The sequence below is a fragment of the Leishmania donovani genome, chromosome 34, assembly GCF_000227135.1.
Source record: "Leishmania donovani BPK282A1 complete genome, chromosome 34".
Lineage (NCBI taxonomy): Eukaryota > Euglenozoa > Kinetoplastea > Trypanosomatida > Trypanosomatidae > Leishmania > Leishmania donovani.
The window spans coordinates 259,295-274,585 of record NC_018261.1 but is presented as its reverse complement, the minus strand read 5'-3'; the positions used below and the strand labels follow the sequence as shown (position 1 = coordinate 274,585).

The following is a 15,291-nucleotide window of genomic DNA, read 5'->3' as shown; positions in this document are numbered from 1 at the left end:
AATGAGGGTACCCGTAATATGCGGGGGTGAGGAGGAAAGGCGAAGGAATCAGGTTTTGATGCTTCTCCTCGCAGAGGATCACCACAGCGATCCATGCCGCACACCCCACCAAAGCAAAACACGATAGTATATCCAAAAGAGGGAGCGACAGAGAGAGAGGAGGGGAGGGGGGGGGGCAGCGAGCATGTATGAGTAGGGAAGGCGCAGTACGGTCGAGCACAGAAGTTGTGCATCGTAGAGATGTGCGGGCGGCGCTGGGGTACACTTCACCCGTGAGCCTGTACAGCAGAGAGACTCAATGACGTCGCCAGCAAGATAAAACGACATCCAAACACACACTCCGCTACCCACGCAGAACTGCTGCGGCTAACATCGCCGTTGGTGTTGCTTCTCCACCTCCTTCGCGTGTTGAATGGTGCACCAGGTAGATATTCTCCTGGTCACTTCATGGCTGACATCGCACCACAACATTTCTTCCTCGCTCTCTCCCTTATATCCTGTTTGTCGACCTGCGTGACAAACGACAAAAAAGGAGTTGATCAGCACCTGCAGGGACGCCTGCGACCTCCGTGCATCCACACACGCACACGTGCACATACACACATGCACACGGTACAGGTACACGAAGGGGATAACAGACTCGAACAAGCAAACAAACTGATGATAAGCGACGCAGAGCTGTGTGAGGTGCGCGCCGCATCCACCGACTATGTGGACGCGGAAACGACCGCTGCAATGGAGAGACCGAGCTGACGTGTGGAGAGCGTGAAACCAGCACGTGGAAACAGTGACGTTCCTTCCCACCTCTCTCTCAGATCACGCGCCTTGACACTGAGCTGCTTCTCTCATGCCCTGCTCGGCAACTACGCGGAGGGCAGCGGTGGCGTGAGTCACTTCGCGGCGGACCTCTTCGCCGAAGTCCAGCACGCTGGCGGCCAGCTTCAACAGCGCGTCGCTGCTGATTGCCCCGGGCGCTGCAGCAGCATCTGCAGCATGATCCGCATCGGCACCAGGGCCGCGGGCCGTTCCGTACTGGCCGTGGAGAAGCTCGCGAAGTCGCTGTTGAAGCTCTTCGGTGGACAAAACAGTGCTCGAGATCCTTCCAGACCACGGGGCGGTGGAGCTGCTAGTGCTGCTGCCGCTTCTCGTACCGTCGCTGCTAGCTTGCTCACGCGTCTTGTGACGGCTGCGCTCACGAGCCTGGCGAATGTGGTGGTGTAGCATGTGAATGAGTTGATGCAGATCACTATAGTAGGACATCATTCGGGTGGACAAGGAGTCTCCGACATCACACACCTGCTGACACGTGTGATCCACGACGCACAGCAGCCGATCACGCGCCTCAGCAAGATCAGCCATCTCTGCACTTGCTTGCCCCTGTTGCTTAATCTCATGAAGCGCGCTGGATGCTGCGCGCTTTCGGTCCTCCGACTCTGACACGCGCTGAGCCATCGCACTGTCGTAGAGGTCCTCTGCCAGCCGAAGGACTTCGCCGAGGGTCTGATGGGCACCGCGCACAAGCTCGTCGTACAGTCGAAAGAGCTGCAGACCTTTTTGGCTGCTGACATGGAGGCGCACCTCGCGGCGCAGGCGATGGTGTTCAGCGTGAATTTCATCCATGCGGGCTTCTTGGCGCGCCCACTCCGAAAACAGCTCGCCCGGCCTCGGCAAAGGTGCGACGCAGCCGCGACTTGTTAGCCGGCTTACTGCGCTGCTTCCCTGGTCATCGAGATTGCCTTCACGGGTTCGCGCGCGACTGGCGAACCGACTCTCAGCAGTGGCGCTGCGCCGCGCTTGAGAGGGCTGCTGCGGTTGATTGTAATTCTGTTGCTGCATGATGCGCAGCCGGTCCTGCAACTTCGCGCGCCAAATCTTGTTGAGTTGAATGAGAAATGGCGAAAAGTGCGACATGGCGGGCAGTTTTGGGTAGTACTTGTTCTTGAATTTCTGCGCCTCCATGAAGACGGCGTACGGGATCCAGTAATGATGTTCCGGCTTACGGCACTCAAGGACGTCGCGCGCAGATGGCAGCCGCTCGCTTAGCTGCGCCGCCTCCTCCAGCTCCAGCAGTTTTATTCGTTTCAGACGAGTGAAGTTGTTCTCTGCCGAGATGATGGAGATCATTTCCTGAGCCCACCGGCCGTTCAGCCAGACATTCTTGGAAAGCGAAGCCGCAACGCCGGCGTAGACGCCATCCTCGACGCCCGTGTCGCCCGCAGAGATACCGGAGACGTTTGTGTCCTGATAGTAGCCAGAAGAGTGGCTCGACGGCCCGGGCCTGTCGAAGCTCATGTCGTCCCCCGCGGCTACAGCCGCAGCACGACGGCGCGCTGGAGAGGCTCCATGACTGCCCGTGCGTCGACTAGGTGACAGCGAGGACGTTCCTCGTCCTCGGTGACTCGTGTCAAAATATCGAGTAGGGTAGCCGAGGAAGACAAACTCGCTGCTCAGTTCATTCCATTGTAGGTAGTCCGACAGGACAGGCACCTCGCTCATCAGTCTCAGCAGACGCGCCATACTGAGGCGCACGGCTTCCACCTCGTCGCGCAGGGCTTCGTTTTCGGTGAGAAGCTCCTTGGCCTTGACCGTCTCGGAGGAGATTCGCCGCCGGCCGCTCAGCTCCAGCTCTAGAAGCTTTGCCTGCTGCTGGCAGCGGTCCTTCTCCATATCCTCCAGACGCGACTGCGACTTGGCCACCTGCTTCTCCATGGAGCGAAAGGTGCGTTGGAGCTCGCTGAGCTTGGCCTCGTAGGCGCACCGACTCTCCGCAAGCGCGGTGGCGTGCCGCTGCTTTTCTTCTTGAAGTGCCTTGTCGCTCGCACGAAGTTGTCGCAACAGATCGTCTGACATGTGCTGCTGCTGCGCCAGCTGCTGCTCCGCCGTCTGCAAGGAATCACGGACAGCGCGCACCTCCTCCTCGGCGGTGCGGCGGGAATGATGGGCACGCTTCTGCTCCTCCGACAGCTCCGTCATCATGGCCTCTACACGGAGCAGTAGCTTCTCCTCTCGCTCCTGGTACTCTTTCGGTATCCGCGCGACCTCCGCACGAAGACCAGCGAGCTCTTCCTTCAGATGGGAGATGATGTTGTCCCGCACAACGAGCTGCTCCCCTGCGTTCTGAAAAGTGTGATGAATCTGGTGGATCTTCTCATCGAACTCCTTCTCCTTGGTCTGCATGCGCCGCAGAAGGGCGTCGGTGCTCACACTCGGATCGCCCTCCATGTCAAGAAGGAACTTCGCGACCCGACTCTTTTGGCGATGGGATGTGATTTCCGCTGAGGCCGCCGCCACGTCAGCCGCGATGGCGCGCGTAAGCGCAGCATTTTCGCCATATTGCCGAGCGAGAGACGGCCCGGGGTTCGCCGGTGACGATGTGAGCTGCCCATCGCGCCCTGAGGCTCCGTGCCCTGTATATATGTCATCACCTCTTCCTTCGATAACAACGTCGGTTGCACTCACCAGCGAGGGAGATGGGCGGTGTTGGTGGGGGCCGCTGCGTCTCCTGTAAAGGACTTCCTTCGAGGGAACTCGCGCACGGGAGGCGGCAACGGACATCAAAGGTGTGCGCACCCGGCACGAAGATGAGGAAGAGGTGCTGCTACGGTCGCCACCTCTGTGCGGGCCACTTTTGCCGTCCGCAGCGTGGCCATCTGCAGTCGAAGAGGGCTGAAAAATGTCTTCCAAGTCACACCTTCTCTGCTGCCGCTGGTCTGCCGATTGCTCTCCCTGCACTTTCGCGACAGGCCTGGTCTCTGGTACAGACGGTGGGGCAACCCGCGGCGGGGCGTCTATGGAGTCGACATCAGCCATTGATGTGTTCATTGTGAGTGAAGAACAGAGGAGGAGAGCGGTCGAAGCGAGCTAGCACGACTGCCGTGAAGGTACACAATCGCCTTCGCACACAGCAAGGAGCGAAAAGATGAATGACGGTAGCCGTGTGATGTTACCACTTCGTCCACCAACAACGGGAGAGTACGCGTGTTTGTCTTTGCGCGCGCGCGTGTGTGTGGGGGGGGGGGCGAGGGGAGCGCAACGAACCTTGATAGGAGCAAGAGGACAGAGCAAACGCACAGACAATGATGTGTGAGATGGTGCAATCTATGCACTTGTGCGGCGAAGACCGTATTGGCGTTGCGGCCGTACGCAAGGTGGTGCGTGGTGTGGATAGGTGCTGGAAACACACAAAGAAAGCTGCTGTCTGCAGCGCGCAGAGGTGCGCAATCCCCCGTGTAGTTTTCTAGCGTGGGTTTGGCTCGAGGGGGGCAGTGAGTGCCACGGCAGCAGTCGAAACACACACAAAAAAGGAGAAGGATACGATGACGCGGCGCGCCGCCGGCTTCGTTTGAGTTCTATTGAGTTTATGTAAGTGTATATATATATATGTGTGTGTATCTCTATGTACTTGGTGTGAGTCCTTCAACGTATGATGCGAGAGGACGAAGTCACTCAAACGTGTGTAGTGCGGCGGGAGGGAGAAGGGGAGGGGGCGGAGTAGAGATGCAGAAAGCAAAAGGGAAATACTTGCGAGCGTGCTGGGGGCCAGCAGAACGCCCCAGGAGCTGGTGTCCTATGCGAGGAGAGACCACGTAAACACAACACGGGAGAGAGAGTGGTGCATCGAAGAAGGATGGCGAGGCGGCGCTCAACGACGCTCGGCAGAATAAAGGCCCTGAGCATCTGTCGCCGCGGAAGGACGGATCTCACAACAGAGTAGCCGCTCGATTTCCTGATATCTCTTTCTGATGATATCGCTGCAAGCAAGGGAGGACGGCGAGGGAGACGAAAGGCGAGAGACATCCTTCTTTTTTTTTAATCCTGCATGCTCTTAGGACAAACAGAGCGGTGCGCAGTAACACAAGAACAACGAAAGCAAAAAAAAAAGAACTCTAAGCGAAAGTAATACAGAGGGAAGAAACCACAACATAGAAGCGCGCTCGACACGGGCGGCTCGCGGGGACGGCGTGAGGGGGAGGAGAGAGAGAGAGGCCGCCACTGCTGCTGCCGCAGCGGCGGCACGCACACCGGTTGAAGGTAAAGTGCAGATGGGCGCGCGTCAAGGTGTGCGAAGCGTTAGCGTCATCGTGGTGGGGAATAAGTGTGTGCGTGTGCGCGTATGTGCTTCAAGGAGCTGGTGAGCAGAGGCGGGAGAAAAAGACGTGCTCGCGGGCCTTCATCGGTATTTTTGCCGCGTCTCTGCCACACGAAGAGGCTCCAGAGAGACACCGAGGCGCGCTACATGGATGGGGAGTCCACGTCTTTCGTTCCAGAAGAGGCGCTTTCGCTCCACGTGGGGCTCGTCGGCGTGCCCACCTCAGAACTCCTTTTTTGCTCCTGCTCCTTCTTCGCCTTTATGCGCTTCAGTATATTGGCGACATCTTCACGGCGTCTCGCAGCGGCCTCATCCGACACCGGCGGCTCTGTCGGGGTCGAGTTCCGAACGCTGGCCGGGCCCTCTCGACCTCCGCTGCGGCTACGCGGAGTGGAGATGGTGGATGGTGGCGCCTGGGCTGCAACGGGTGGTGCCGATCGCGGTGAGGCGCGTTCCAGGTTTAGCGTGTTCGACTCCGGCGCGTCGACGTTGACCCCGGGAAGGGGCGCGGGTGACGCTCCCTCGTGAGGGCTACTCCGTGGGACGGCGCTGTTTCCTGCGCGCGCAGGAAGCTCACGTGCGTGCACAGGAGCCGCCTGCAGCGGCTCGGCGAGAGGCGAGACCGCACTGCCCACATTTCCAGGTGTGTCGCTGCGCATCACACCTGGTAGGCGCAAAGCTGCCGAGAGCTCTTCTAACGCGTGCATCGGACTTTCGGGCGCTGCTGTGGAGGCGATGCTTGGAAGCCGACTTCCAGGTGTCTCTGACATCGTGTTTGCACTAACCTTGCTGTTGCATCGCAGGGAATCATCGACGTGAGTGACTCCCTCCAATCGGGCCCGTGACGCTTCCGCCTTTTCGGGCACCGGCGAGGTCTTTTCCTCCAGTGGCGACGGCCCTGCAGCCGTCGCCGCAGTGGAGTCGACAGGATCGCCCGGGGTTACAGGATTTGTGCGCATTGCGGCCGGAACAGGTCGCGCCGACGGAGAGGGGCGCTGCGGCTCCACGAGCGCGGGCGTCACCTCTGGGCAAGGGTGTTCACGCGGCAAGCTCGCCGTGAGAGGTCGAGCACCGCTGCGGCTGTGCTGGCCAACGCTGGCGGTGGCACCCACTGCAGCCGCTGGCCCGGGGGTTACGGTGCACAGAAGAGGCTGGGCTTCTACCGATGACGACGAGCCAGTCGAGCGCTGCAGACGCGGAGGGGCAAACGCACCCCCTACTGAGCTCAGACTTGGCCCGACATCAGACGCTGATGGCCGGCGTGGTTGATGCAGCATCCGGTGCGGTGCGCCTGCAAAGCTGCCGCTCAAGGACGACGGGGAGAGCGGGGCGTTGTCGATAGAGGCTACAGAGCCGTCATTGCCCTCCATCGCTCGCGAGTGACCGGCGCCCGACACAGACGCTTCTGCCGGCGACGTGCGCGCCAAGGCATCAACTTCTGGCGCTCCGTGTGCATGCTCCTGCGAAGGTGATGGTCGTACTTGTGGTTGTACCGGCGGCGGTGGCGGTAGCGGCGGTGGCGGCGCCAAAAAACTCAAGGATGGCTCGTCATCTTCGACGACACTGCGAGTGCAAGACGAACTCGGCTTCTTCATCGTTGAGTCCTTCAGAGTCCCACGAGTAACGGCCGGCACAGACGAGGCGGCGGACTGTACCCCTTTTAACGGCGACTCGAGGTGCAGCGAAAGGCGTTTTGCTGCTGCGCCAGCGGACGGCACTCGCTCTTCCAAGTCGGCTTCTTCCTCTTCGATTACGGAGGTGTGATCCGGAGAGACTGAGACGTCCTGCGCCGGTGCCACGGCGGCTGCAGGGGCCCTGCGAGACGAAATGGCAAAGCCATCGCTGAGGAGGTCCACCGCTACGCCAGAGTGTTGCTTCTGCAATGGGATTGACGTTGGCTCGGCGGCCACCTCCTGCACTTCACCACGAGGCGGCTCGCGAAAGAAGAGCGTGGCCTCATTGTCATTGCTTTCGTCGCTTGCCCCACGACGGAGTCGGCCTGTGTGTCGCGGCGGCGCAACAGTTTTTTCTCCATCTCCCGCTTCGAAGCCGTAGCGCGTACCGGAGAGCGAGCCTGGGTGCGGCGTAGAGGACGGACGTGCGGTGGTGCTGCGGTCCTTCGGCCGCGAGCCTAGATGCACCGGCTGTGTGTTTCCGTCGCACACCACTCGAGGCGGGGGTTCGTCCGCAAACGACTGAGAAGGCTTCGGCCGCTCGACGGGAGACGTGATAAGGTCCTCCTCGGCGTGCATCTCAGCCCACACCGCAGGCACGCGATTGGGGGTCGGGGAGCGGAGACGCGACGGCGGCGAAATACTCTCTTGTGTCGCGGGCATCGACCTGTGCTGTTGCTGCACCTGCAGCGGTACGGAAGCATTAGGGCGCGCGGCGGGGGCACCCTCTGTGAGATCCGCCGGCGGTGTAGCGGTGACGGCAAGTGTCGACGGCAGCGATGACTGTTGCACCGTCGCCGTTTGCTGATGAAACGTCTGTTGCGACATGGAGGGGGATGACACGAGCGTGATGGAGGACATGTCGAAGTCGGCGCCGGCACCGTTTCCGCGGATCGGCATCGAGTCGGCCCTAAGGACAGTGTGCGACAGCGCGCAAGTCGGGCTCGACTGCTCGTCAGAGAATGCCACCGCCTCTTCCTCATTCTCTTCTTTGCCGTCTGGCTGCGGCTGCGACGGCGTGGTGGAGAGGCGCAGCGGTCGCGAGACGGACGGCAGCGGGGTGGGTGGCGCCGGCGCCGCTTTGGCCACGGTGGGCCGAGATGTCGAGGTGGTGCTGGGGGCCTCGTTGCCGCCCATGAACGACGTGCTGCAGAACGGCCTGCCATCGGACGCGAGCGGGGCCGGTGGCGGCGAGGCTTCAAGCGCTGAAGGTGCACAGCTGGCCTCTGAGGCGGACGCGGTTGGCGGCACTCGGTTGAGCGGCAAGGAGGTCACTGAGTCAGACGCCGGCCGCCGGCGCACATCGCTGTGTACCATGCCGTTGCTGCCGTCGCGGAGGCTGTGGCTGCCCATCCGCGTTGGGTGCAGCGAGGAGGACACCACCTCCATCTCTACTTCATCATCGTTCGCCAGATCGTCCTCGAGGGCGTCGGGCACCTCACATTCCTCCGCCTCCGCTTCCGCTGTTGGCGGTTGCCCTCCCGCGCGGGGCGGCAGACCCAGTGTGATGGTGGCGCCGCTGGAGGGGCGATTGTGTGGCGTGTCTACCGAAACGTACGCAGCGGCCGAAACCGGTTCTACAATCAAGGCCTGCTCTACGGCACGCAGAACGCGAGCCTTCTTCTCTTGCACGCGGCGCTTTGCCTCAGTCGCTTCGTTAGGGCGGAGCAGCTCGCTCAGCCGCTTCGGCGTGGCGGTGTCGTCAGCGGTGTAGAGAGCTTCGGCTGGGTGGCGGCCACTAGCGATCGCCTGCAGGATTTGGTACCCGTTGCTGTCCCCTATGTTCATCGTGCGCAGGCTTGAGAGAAAGCGTGCTACCGCATGAAAGTCGCGCATCACCTGCCGCGCGAACTGCGCAGATTTCTTCAAAGTTGCGGGATCCGTCGGCGCTGGGCTCGGTAGGGGCTGCAGCGGACTTGCCGCTGCCGCGGCGGCACAGTGCACAGCAGCGCGCTCTTCTGCCATTCTCGAGGACAGATACACGTCCTCTGCGTCTTCGCGGGAGGTGCGCACCATCTCCGAGACGAGCTGCGCATCCTCTTTCACTTCACGTAATTGCTGATACCACAGTCCTCCTACCGTCTGCAAGGCGCTCTTTTCCTGTCGAAGCTGCTCGCATGCCTCACGCGCACGCTCCACCTCCTCGCCGCGCTGTCGGAGGTGCCGTTGAAGCTCGTTGCAGGTGTTCTCCACGTGCTGCAGCCGCATCGAGGCGTGACGCTCCCCCTCCGCATTTTTGAAAAGCAGCCCTTCTGCCTGTGCGGCAAGCTGCGCCATCGCTTGCCGCGCTTCCGGCGGCCAGTGCCGTGTTTCTTCGTCGGGGGGCATGGTGATGTGCGCTGCTGGGCTCAAGTGTGAGGGAGCGACGGTGCCGCCGTCCAGGTTCACGTCGTTTTCTTCGGTGATGCGTCCAGACATCGCCTGGAAGCGTGCTGCCGCCGCAGCCCGCTCCATCTCAGCAAGGCGCTCGTCGAGAAACTGTATCTGCTCCACCGCTGTGTCCAGTTCATTCGCCAGCCGGCTGGCTCGCTCCTCCGCCTCCCGCTGCGCCAGATGCGCCATACCTACCTCTGCCATGGCCGCCTCCACCTCCGCCTCCTTAACCACCAGTCCGTGCTGCACACTGTCCTGCGCCACACGCTCAGCGGTGGCCGTGCGGGTGAGGTGCCCATTCAGCACCACGTTGAGTCGACGGATTTCGTCCTCGTATACAGCCACCTCCCGCTCCTTGGCGCGAAGTGCTGCCTGCACCCCGAGGGAGGTGGCCCTGTCTTGGTGCTGCTGCTCCACAATCTGCTGAAGCCGACCCACCTCGGCGTTGCACTCCTCCACAAGCATTTCCAGCTGCTCTACGCTGCCCTGAAGCATTTTGCGGTCACTGATGGCCTTCACCAGGTGCCGCGCCAGCGCTTCTGCCTTGGTCTGCGCAGCGTCGTATTTCTGCTGCAGCTGCGCCGCAGCCACCTCGTTGCCGTGCTGCGCTCCCCCAGCGGCTGCTTTGCCGCTTCCGCCGAGCGGGAGCGGTGTGCCCACCGACAGGTCGAAATTGGAGTGCCGCCTTGCTGAGTCTTTATTATGAGGCGGCAGCGTCGTCATCGTGGGCGGAGCACCAAAACTCTGTGTCTGCTTGCTGTCCGACAGGCGGGCCGAGGGAGGGTAGGGGAGTGCTTTCTCAGCTGATTGACCGCCGCCTGCGACGTTAGTTACCACCGAGGACGACGCCCACGGCTGTATCGACGACGAGCGGCTGGTAGCTGGGAACGCGACACCGGCACTGCTCCCTGGTGCGCCGCGGGTGCTTTCCTGCAGCAGTGTCAGCAGCGCCTCCTTCTCGGGTCCTATGTCGAAGTAGTCGCTGTCCGAAGCTGCGACAGAGGCATGCGGTGCTGGGGCGGCTGCCGCGCCATTGACATCCGACTGCGCAGGGAGTGAGGTGCCGCCGTTGCCCCATGCCGAGTCGAGATTGCTTCCGTTCAGGGCGGACAAGGTGCTTCGTTGATGCTTCGCGGAAAGCGCCGAAAACAGAGGCACCGGCGCACCGCTTCTGTGCCGAGAGGCGCCACATCCGTTTCTAGCTGCTGCATTTCTGAGACTGGGCTCTGGTGGGGGTGAGAGCGAGGAAGACTGTGACTGCTGCAACCCATACGGATGAAGGACCGTCTTCTTGGGCTTCGCCTTGGCCGGTGTCGGTGGAAGGACATCAGTTACAGAGGGTGCTGAGGAGGTAAAATGGGCAGCTGTCGAACGCCGATGCAATGGCGGCTCCGCCGCGCGAGAAGTTTGTTGCCAGGCGCTGACGCTGCCCTCGGACCTTGCCGCCGCCGGAGCGGAGGTGGAGGAAGCCGTGCCACCGGTTTCAAGCAGTGCAGCTCGAGCGTTCTTCACTCCATCGCGAGATCCCAGCACACGCTGGCGGCTGTAGCTCGCGTAGTCTTTGTGTGCCGGAGCTGAACTGCCAACGTCTCCGTCTGGTTTCGCAAAGTAGCTGCGCAGGCGCCTCTCTTCCGCACTTCGCAGACTCGGTGTCAATGACGCCGTCTCCCATCTGTTTGGAAGCGACTCGTCCTCGGTTCTGCCTTCGTTGTAGCGGGCTGGTGAGGAAAGAGGATCGGTACCAGACACAGGCGGCGGCGGTGGTGGCGGCGGTACCCGGCTTGCGACCTTGACGCCTTCTCTGGTGGCACTCTCGCGATAAGGAACGGAGAGTAGCGGAGCGGCAGATGCCTGAGGGGTGCGGCGCTCCGCCAACGTGACGCCCACCCTTGTGCCTGGACGGGTAATGGAGGGCTTCTGACCTGCGGCCCCGCTCCGATCGTACCCGCTACTGGTGTAGTGACCATCGCGCTGCCCGAGTGCATCGCTGCAGCTCAATCGATGCCTCCATCGCTCGATGACGCGCTCCGTTGAAGTTGTCGACAGGATCGAGTCGCCACCCAGGTCTGTGTGGGCTGTTGGCGGTGGTGGCGGCGGCGGCGGCGGTGGCAGCGGCGGGTCTGCGTTGAGGAAGCTACGCGACCTGCGGTACTTATTTTCCATGCTGGGTTGCACGTTGTGCGAGGCAGCGGCACAACTGTGCGCGCGCGGAGGCGGTGGTGGAAGGTTGTCCGCGACGTCATCCGGAGAGACCAACGGCGGCGCAGATGAGCGTGAGGGCCGTGATGGCGGCGGCGACAAGCCTGCACGCGCGCCGAGTGTCCGCGAGTACAGCACGGAGAAAGGTGAGACCGTGGCCTCTACTGCGTTCGGTGCTGGTGGAGGTGGGGGAGGGATGCCGTGGTGGTGACGGACATCACTGCGCCATAGCCGATCCACCAGGGGGCCGCTGCAGCCCGGGCTGCGGCTGCGACTGCGCTCCGGCGGCGGCGGCGGTGGTGGTGGCGACAGGGGCGCGGGTGCAGCGGGCGGGGAACAGGCGGCGTACGCGCCATAGCCGGCGCCGACTCTCTCGGCTGGCGTGCAAGCGGCGGCCGCGGCGTTCGATCCTGATCTTTTTTCTGCAGCACCCTTTTCACCATGCCACCACGTCTTGGTTACCGGTAGGGACGAAGACATCGCTGGCGCAGATATGGAAGGCTGAATGCTGCCATTTATGGCCGCTGCGTCTGCCCGGCTTCCCTCTTCTCTAGGCCGGCGAGAGGCAGTGTACAACATTGCTCGCGGCGGGGGAGGCGGCTGTGTGGCGGACGCCGTTGGCAGCGGGTACGTCGGTGGCCGATAGCTACTGTCGAGTCGAGTGCGCGGCCGGTCCATAGAAGGATTGCGCGGATTCGACGACGATCCACCACGCAGCAAGGGCGCTGCGGCTACACTGCCGGTGGAGGAGTCTCGGACAATGCTGTTGGGGTCACGAAAGGACTGCACCTCGCCTGTCAGCAAGTCGTCGAGTGGTTCTGCTGCGGCGCTGGGCGAGAAAGGCCTCACATGCAGAGCTGCAGCGCCGGTAAAGCTCCCGGCGCTGCCACCCGCGAACGACCCAACAGACGACGCGGCGGCCGTGTTGTGCTCCTCTAATTGCTGGAGAATTTGCTGATGCTGCTCCTCTTCCCTGAGTGCCTCCTCGCACAGGCGCTTGAGCTGACGCTGCCGCTCTTCCAGCTCTAGCAAACGGGCACGCTGCTCTCCAGAGACAGCCTGGGCCGGAGGCGATTCCATCAGCAGGTGCGGTGAGACGGTGTGAAGCGTACGGCTCCCCCTCTTCTGCTAGGCAGTGCGACAGTAGGTCGCGCGTTTAAGTCTGCCTCGCCCACAATGCGGCGTTGAAGCGCTGCCCAAACCAAATACGAAAAAAAAAAGGGATGGGGAGAAAAAGCACAGATGTCCTCGTGTGTGTGTGTGTGTGATGATGCAAACATGAAAGTTTAAGGGAGAGAGAGAGAGAGAGCGGAGAAGCCAACATATCCGTTGCGCCGTGTTTTGCCTTTGCCCGTGTGCGCCTCCCTCTCTCTTCCACTCACGTGTGTCTTCTCAGACGGCCTCGGTGGACTAAAAAGAACAAGAGGAGCCACGGAAGGGGAAACCCAAGAAAGCGATACAGAAAGTGGGATGAGTTAGCGATGGTGCTGGTTGCACTACGCACAAAGGCCGGCCCCCACTCTGAGCGTATTATGTTTTGCCTTTTTTTTTTCGTGTTTGCGTATGTGAGGCGTGCGTTGTAGTTGCTCGTCTTCGCGTGCTGACCACCCACATATAAACGTGCGTGCAGAGGGAGCGATGAGGCACCTCTTTTTCTCTCGTCCGCTGCCGAGCAACGAGGTCACATCAACGCAGAGGAGGAAGTGGAGATGAGGGAAGGCAGTAGAGTTGGAGAGTCGATCTGACGGCGGAAGGGAAGAGAAAAAGGCGCCGATATGAAAAAATCATGAAGGTCAAGAAAGAGAAGGGGAAAGGGCGGCAGTTCTGCCGAGAAACGATGTGCAGAACGCGGCAGGGGAGGCGAGGTTAACAGGGCAGCGGTGACGCCTTGACGGAGCTTGAATCATTGTAGAGGGTCATGCTCAAATGGCGACGAGGGCGGATCGGGTTGCGACGGGTGAGCCGTCACGGACCATCGTGCGTTTGCTCGCTTTCCGGTTTAGACTCCGCTGACGGCTGCATCACTTACGCACGAGCATATACATGTTCACAAGTGCATGCTGGCGGGGGGTAGAGAGAAAAGACAAACACACATAGCCACCACACACAAACAGACGTGAAAGGTAAGCCTTCTCCCATGGGGCGAAGGAAGTGGGAGCGCAAGCGGGGGTGGGGGAGGAGAACGAGGAAGGAGAAGGCTGCAGTAACGGGCACTGCCAGACTCACCGACATCTTTATCTTGTTCGGACTTCGTCTGTACGCTTTTTTTTCTTGATGTGTGTTCAACGGCACCGTCTTTTAGTACCCCCCCCTTCCCCTCGCTCTCCTCTCTTGTGGGAGAGGAGAGAGAGAAAGCTCCGAAGAGTTACAGCACATGAATCACACAAGAAAACACAATCGAAAAGGTATAGGAGCATTTATACCTATCTATGCATACGTATAGATATATAGAACTCTATTCGCTTGCATCGCGAGGGCTGCCAAGACGAAGAAAAAGCACACAGGGAGGAAAGAAAGAGAAGGGAGGCGAGCGTGCTGGTTGGTGTGCATCTCTCGGGACATGAAGATGCCCCTTTCTCCCCCTTTCATCTCCGCTTGGAAAAGTACCCAGGAGAAGGGAGGGAGGAAAAAGGGCACCCATAACACACACGCACACATACTGAGACACACATACACCTACCTGCGTGTATGCTATGCATTATCGGAGACAACGAAGTGAAACAAAGAAAAAAACAAAGAAGAGGAGAGAGCTCAAGAAGAAGCCTCGTACAGGGATCGGGGGGGGGGGCGGGGGGCAGAGGCAGAGGGCGGACAAGGAAAAAGGAGCGGAAAAGCCTCACCATATGGAGCGCAATCGTGAAGTCATAGATCCAAGACGACGCGCGCGCATGAGGGGAGGTAAGCGAAGCCATCTACAGGAGTGAACATTCCACTCTCTCAACACTGTAAAGGGAGAGGGGAGGCTGAACATGAGGAGTAAAGCAGAAGCATGCTTCGTGCAGCTCGGAAGAAGAATACGTTTACACACAGATAAAAGAAAGAGGAGTGGGGCACATGCTTGACACCGACGCTTTACACCACGGCAAACAAAACAACAGTGCGAGAGGCTGACACCCTCAGAGGCACCCCCTCTCACACACGCTCACCTTTAGTGCAAGGAGCAGAGAGGGACGAGGGGACTGGAAAGGCGGGTCGTGGTGGTGCGGTGGATACAAGAGGCAACAGAGGGAATAATAATAACGTCAGAAGCGAAAAGCCGGAAAAAATGGCCAAAAAGGGTAACATGGGCACACGAAGGAGTGCTACATGTATCACGGATCTCTGACACACGTGCGTGGTGTCATGCGCCCCCTCTTTCTTCCGGAAAAGAACAGAAGCCTGAGAGAGGAGAGGCGGCGGAGAGCCAGAAGTAAGCTCCGATTGGGAAAAAAAGAGAGAGCACATGGCACAACAAAATTATCAGGAGATGAAGAAAAACACGCAGAGAGCTGCTCCCTTTTCACCCACAAAACAAAACCGACAACAACGAAAAAGAAGAACCCCCCAAAAAAAGATAACACCAACGAAAAAGAAAGTGACGTTTTCTTTGTTGTCTTGTTTCGTGCCGCGGGCGGTGGACACACGGGGGAGAGGCTGCAACGATGGCGACGATTCCGCTGACCCTGCGCACACCAAAGCATGCCAGAGACGGGACAACATATAACAGCAACAAATATATACATGTAGTGGTGCGAGAAGAACGCAAAGGCGAAAAAAGAGAAATACGACAGTAATGCTAAGGCAGGCAGTGAAGAGAAGGATGGGTACGATGATGGGTTGAGATGGTAAACAGAACGAGGAGTGAGCAGGCACACAGAGGAGCAAGAAAAAACGGAAAGATCATCGCGTATAGAAGAGCGAACCCCCCCCCCCCAAAAAAGGGAGGAAAAAAAGCCAACACTTTTTTTTATATATAAA

At 60.1% G+C, this 15,291-nt stretch overlaps 2 protein-coding genes across 2 annotated transcripts; both read right to left on the bottom strand.

The window, feature by feature from the left end:
* Positions 1-816: 816 nt before the first annotated feature.
* Positions 817-3,177, bottom strand: LDBPK_340650 (hypothetical protein, conserved; the record flags this gene model as incomplete). Its single annotated transcript, XM_003864182.1, has 1 exon — positions 817-3,177. One exon carries the CDS (start codon positions 3,175-3,177, stop codon positions 817-819), a length of 2,361 nt encoding a protein of 786 aa, XP_003864230.1.
* Positions 3,178-5,232: 2,055 nt separating this feature from the next.
* LDBPK_340640 (hypothetical protein, conserved) lies at positions 5,233-12,414 on the bottom strand (the record flags this gene model as incomplete). Its single annotated transcript, XM_003864181.1, has 1 exon — positions 5,233-12,414. The coding sequence occupies one exon, from the start codon at positions 12,412-12,414 to the stop codon at positions 5,233-5,235; it is 7,182 nt and encodes a 2,393-aa protein (XP_003864229.1).
* Between the last annotated feature and the right edge of the window lie 2,877 nt (positions 12,415-15,291).